Source organism: Hibiscus syriacus, unplaced genomic scaffold (genome assembly GCF_006381635.1).
Source record: "Hibiscus syriacus cultivar Baekdansim isolate YM2019G1 unplaced genomic scaffold, ASM638163v2 tig00110462_pilon, whole genome shotgun sequence".
In the NCBI taxonomy this organism is placed as follows: Eukaryota; Viridiplantae; Streptophyta; class Magnoliopsida; order Malvales; family Malvaceae; genus Hibiscus; species Hibiscus syriacus.
The window spans coordinates 784,578-790,749 of NW_024062747.1; the positions used below are offsets into that span (position 1 = coordinate 784,578).

General features: G+C 36.9%; 1 protein-coding gene and 1 pseudogene across 1 annotated transcript; both read right to left on the bottom strand.

Annotated features, from left to right (window-relative positions):
• Positions 1-46: 46 nt before the first annotated feature.
• On the bottom strand, positions 47-2,231 carry LOC120126764 (pentatricopeptide repeat-containing protein At5g66520-like). Its single transcript, XM_039144862.1, has one exon. The coding sequence runs from the start codon at positions 2,002-2,004 to the stop codon at positions 136-138; it is 1,869 nt and encodes a 622-aa protein (XP_039000793.1). The 5' UTR covers positions 2,005-2,231; the 3' UTR covers positions 47-135.
• A 136-nt stretch (positions 2,232-2,367) lies between these two features.
• LOC120126765 lies at positions 2,368-3,977 on the bottom strand (annotated as a pseudogene).
• Between the last annotated feature and the right edge of the window lie 2,195 nt (positions 3,978-6,172).

Genomic DNA, 6,172 nt, shown 5'->3' on the forward strand with positions numbered 1-6,172 from the left:
GATTAAAGTTGAGAGAAGATCGTTTAAATATAATCTGTTTGAAGTGTTCTGTCAATATGTCAAAGCTCTTATATATGAACTATTCCAAGTTTATGTAATAATAAATGAGATGAGAATGTGGTGGTCTCTCCTTATTCACCATTTATCTCCACAAGTACATTTGCCATCCTTAAAATGGTGGAACCTAGTTCTATCCCTCATGACAATCTCTCTATCATATATCTTGGAGATAAGCTTTGTAACTGTGTGGCAGTCCTCGCATATCCGAAGATTCTTGACAACCCTAATCGTCGTACCTGGTTTCGTTCTAAGTAATCCGAATGCAATAGCCAGCTTCTCGCTGTGCTGGTTGATTGCCATTTCTTTGGCTTCATCGTCGAGATCGAGCTGTAGGCTCTGCAATGCAGGTTTATATACTTCCTTTTCAAGTCTTTCAGCAATACTGTCCCACATGCGGTAAATCTGTTTTGCCTGTGGGTGGGACTTGGTTCCGGCTAAGAATTCATGTACAACCCCATTCAGACTTATTGCACTGCAACCAGGAAGTTTTGAGACGCCTCGTTCTTTCATGTGCCTCCTTGTTTCAACTGCACGGTCCCAGTCCCCTGCTGCTGCATGAATGCTTGCCAACTGAACATACCGGCCACCATGGTCTGGATCTTCTTCAACCAGGACTTTCCCTATCTTTGTACCTAATTCGACATTTTTATGGATCCGGCAGGCATTGAGCAATGCTCCCCAGACAACAGCATTTGGTTTTACTGGCATTTCCTCAATCAATCCCTTTGCTTCTTCCAGGGCCCCTGCTCGGCCTAGTAGATCAACCATGCACCCATAGTGCTCTATTCTTGGCCTTAACTTATGAACTCTTTTGATGCTCTCGAACAATGATTTTCCTTCATCAACCAATCCTGAGTAACTACATGCAGTCAAAATTGCAGTAAAAGTGACATGATTCGGCTTGGTTCCTACCTTCTGCATATTCTCAAACCAGTCCAGCGCTTCTCTTCCATGACCGTGAATTGCAAATCCATAAATCAATGCCGTCCATAAAGAGACTTCTTTTTTCTTCACTTTCTTAAAAACCCTTAAAGCTTCCTCCATGTCACCACACTTTGCAAACATGTCTATAAGAGCACAGCCTAAGACTGGGTCGATAACGATTCCGGTTTTGTCAATATATGCATGAATCCATCTCCCTTGATCCAAAGCTCCAAGATATGCGCAAGCAGAGAGAGTGCTTGCAAGGGCAACTTTATCAGGCTCGACGCCTTCAAGCTGCATTTCTTGAAATAAATTCAAGGCTTCCTTATACTTGCCTGCCCCAACATATCCAGAAATCATAGTAGTCCAAGAGATGACATTCTTTGTTGGCATGTTCTTGAAAAATTCATTTGCGATTTCCATCTTCCCAAACTTTGCATAGCCATCGACCATTGAGTTCCAAGAAACGATGTCTCGTTCTGAGACCTGGTTGAAGAGCAGACGTGCAGTTTCGATGCTGCCAGAGGATGCATAGACATGGAGCAAGGAATTGACAGCATAAACCTCCGAGCCGAAACCAAACTTTACGACATAGGCGTGAATTTGCTTGGTTTCTTCCATAGCTGACAAACTGGAACACGCTTTAAGAAGGAAAGGAAAAGTGTAGGAATTGTGTGGAACTGAAAGTTGCAGCATTTGCTGATATAGGTGAAGGGCTTTTTCTGATTTGTTGTTCTCTGAGTATCCTTTAATCATGGTGTTGTACATGAACGTATTAGGCGTATTCACTCTATCAAAAACCTTCTGGGCGTGTTCTAGATTACCATATTTCGGAGACACACAAAACGCAAGTACTTTGCTTACTAAGATTGTATCTGCAACGAGACCGGTTTTGAACATATGTGCTTGAATCTGCTCGATTTCCACCATTTTCGAACATCGTTCAAGCACAGATAGGGTCTTGGAGGCATTTAATTCCAGGGACAGCTGCTTTGTTGGAGATGAAGTGATGGGTGTCATTTATTGGTTAATAAGGCAATGGTATCAGAACAAAGCTGATGAATAAAAGTTTATTTCTTCAATCTAATTTACAAATACGGATAAGGTTTTTGGTAACTTCATCTATATGGATATCCTAACATTTGCTTCGTGTGGTCCTTATTTTATCTCTCATCAAGCTATCGCCTTTCGAAAAAGAAGTTTGAACTACAAGTTAAAAGCAACAGGATACATATATATTCTTCATCACAGCCAAAGTAAAACAAGAAATTTTTACCATTCAGGTACATGCAAATAGCCGTCCTATAAGTGTAGGACAAAAGACCCTTTTTAGCTTAAACATTCAAGAACTAATTTTAGGGTGTTGTGTCAAAGATTGATACTTTAGAAAAGGAGAAACTTGCAAGCTTTATTGTATTAAATTCAGGTGCCCTTGTACATTTTTGCTGTTGGAGTTTCACAAAAGAGAGAAGAATGAACTATAAAACTACGACAACCTTTGTTGCAGCCATTGACAGCATATGAGTTTATAATCATAAAGTTTGGGGCAGACTGTTGGTTTTTTGGGCCTTCTCAGCTTCAAGCTTCCTTAACGTTGTTGAACTCAACTTGCCTCCAGTACATTCTTCAGAAACTAGATCTACAACTTCAATCTGCAGAAAATGGCACCATTTTGTGAAAATTGTAAAGAAAATTTGTCTCACTAACAAATGCTACATACATCATAGAAATTAACCAGACAAACAAACCTTTAACTGTGACAGACCTCTTTCAGCTCTTTTCTTATTAACAGATACTCCACCTGGTAATGTCTCCTTGCTGTCAAGAAACTACTGCAGTTAGCCAAAGGATTCACTAGCATTATCTAAAAGGTTGAATTATAGCAAATACATTGCCAAAAGGAGACAAAACCAGAAAAGAAAAATAACCCGAAACTGCCGGGACCAATCCCATCGATGGATTTTAAAAGGCAAGCCCAAATTTTGCAGTTCAAAGCACAAGATCCAGAAAGCAAAGTAAGCATTCATGTGATCTAAAATTAAGAATCAACTATCTAATATTATGCACTAATCTTAATATGATCAATGAATAGCAAGTTAATCAATGATGAACCTGACAACAATGGCCTCCAAGTGTTCATCAATGATTGAAGGTCCATAGGGATCTGTAATAGGTTCAACTTGCACTACCAGCACTGATTTGATAGACTGAAAGTACAAACAAAATTAATAATGAACAAAATGATGGTTTTCTGATGAAAATACCCCATAGTTTCATTTCATACCTTAATGTAATTCTCAACATTAAGCATCCTTTCTTCAATGGGTTGAATCAATTCGGCGAACTATAAATGAGAGAAGGATTACTAGAGTTAATAAAAGGTCTTTTCTCTTAACCTAATTCAACCAAGCAATCAAGTTTAGTATTTCGATTATTTCAGAGTAAAAAGACAAATACAATAAGCAAAAAAAAAAATACCCGTTTTTTGGTTAACATGGAACCATCACAAACACCCACCACGATTCGATCCCTGGCAAGCTCCGCTGCTGACTATTTCCAACAAAATTTCGTTTCTTTAATATGAACTTGGATAAAGAAATAAAAGTAGAGCACAAGCAATAAGAAAACAGAGAGAGAGAGAGAGAGAGGTAATTTTGTTAGCTTTACTTTGAGGAAGAGGCGGTGGCCGTCGTGCAAGCGGTCGAAGGTGCCACCGAGAACGACGGCGCCATATGAATTTGGCGTCGATAGTTTCGGATTCTCCAAAGTTGATTGGCCCGTTTGCTCTTCCAACAGCGTCATCTATATAAGACAACTGGAACACAACAAACAAAGGAAAAAATTACACTCCTTCCCTGACCATTAAATTTAGAAGAACAAATGAGAATATATGTACCTGACTTGGACTAGGTACATCGAACCTAGACCACTTCAATCTTTCGTTCGGGAGTCGGGGTCAATCTAGTTTTGTAGGAGGGTTTTATCTTTCAGGTACCTAATTCAGACTATTCAGTTCCTGTTGTTGTTTTTACTGTTTTATGGTTCTCATGGAAAGACTTCGCTAACTTTCTTTCTTGTGTCCTTCTGTTTATTTTCAGAATTTTTTTATTTTGGGTAAACGACATAAAGGGTCACTGAATTATATCGAAATAATCTTTTTGATTATTAAATAAAATAATTATTAAATTTAGTAAACTGTTACAAAATGATCACTTTTAATATGTCTACAGATATTTTATAAAATTTTATGTATGAATAATTATTAATTGAGCTTTTATAATTGTTTTACTATGTCATAATTATATTAATACTATGATCGTATTTACTTCACATATCATAAAATCATTAATATTTTTATATGGGCCAGATAATGGTATGAAATGCACTTCAATGATTAACTACAAATTGTTATACTGTTCTTTTGGTATATGAAATGAGTGCACTCAATGTCACTGTTGATGTGTGGGATAGGACTTTATGTTATTGGTGTATCCGTCTAATTATTAAGTATACTTTAGACTGTAAACAATTTAGAATTGTATTTTTTTTTGTTACAGCAGAAATAAATCAATTAGCTAGAAGCTTGAGCATCCTGCAGCGAAGTGTGAGCTAGCTCCAATGGCGGTTCCATGAAAACAACAGCACCAATCGGGGCCCCACAGCTCATAGCGGCCAGCTTATCCGCAGAACCATTCTGTTCTTGACAATTATGAGTAACCTTAATCTCCCAATCGAAGTTTACTATTATATGTATATATTAGTTATGTTTGATGGTAAGATATGTCATAATAAGATAAAATAAAATATACTTGAATATGATGATATATGTTTTTTAGTGATTTGCTAAATAAAATGAATTATGTTATGTTTATGATAGTGTGTATAAATATAAATTTAGCGTATGCGAGTGCATGACAGTTAGATAAAAAAAAGTTTGTCTAGTATGTTTTATATTAATCTAGTGATTGCCTTGACTTGTAAAATGGGTTGTCTCTCTTATATGCTTAAAACTTGCTTAACTACTTTGACGTGTACTTTGACATAGTTTGGTGTGGTTTAGAAGCATGTAAAGTCAAGAAAAACACATGTAAATCTGTAATTTAACGTTAAAATATCAAACACTTACCAAACCACCTCGATAGCTAAGGAATTTATTATTATCTCTTAAGGTTTCAAGTTCGAGCACCGCGTATGCCAGGGTTATGAGCCTTTATTATCAAAGGATTGAAAGTCTTTTGAACATATATTACCTTACATTCATCCCAGATTTAATGACTATATTTCTTGCCAAATTTAATGCTGGAAAATGCCACTGTTCCTCCTCGGGATAAGGTAGTCGTACTTGGAGATGGAAATCCCAAAGGTAAATACGTGCACAAGATTTGTTCTTTTCTTCAATGGCATGATTGGAGCTGATAGTGCGATGGTGTTTTTCCACGTTTCAGCTAAGGTGCAATTTTTCAGCCTATCAGTTGTTGTCAACTAGCTGTATTTGACAGTTCATGTATTTTATCCAATAGTTTTTTCTTGCATCTGAAGCCAAAGCGATCGTCAGTTTCATGAAGGTCAAACCAGAAAATGTTTTATTATATTATCATTTATCAATGCTTCTTTGAACTTGGTGATCCAGATGTTTTGTTTTATGCAGAAACACCTATTCCCTGGAATTTTGTTTTGTCATTCGGCTATCCCTATGTTTGTGAAGGCAGAGGCTTCAAATTTCGATATAGAAGCTCATATGGAACCTGCGCTTTACTCGGAAGTGAAATATACTACTGTAGATGAATACCTGCATCAGTTTGTCTAAAACATTAGTGAAAAACACAGCAGTTTTGTATGCCTGACAAAAGAAACCAATAAAACTTATCTTTCATGGAGATGAAGAGTTTTTCTAGCCTATCCTTGTTCATGTTAATTGCTTAAAGTTGAAGGTTCATTTCAATCTTCCATTCCTGAAATTCTCTGTTGACTATTGATCGAGACATATGTTTTACCGTTTCCAATGGAAACAAATGCATTCAGATGACAGCATTTCGAGAAAATTGTTCTTTCTATGTTTGTGCAGCACCTTTTACAACTAATAAAATAGTAGACAAGGGCATTGAAACAAAAGGATGAGACAAAAGAATCATCGAAGGAAGCTTAGAGATCACAAGAAACAAAGTGTATTGAAGTTGTGAAACCGCTG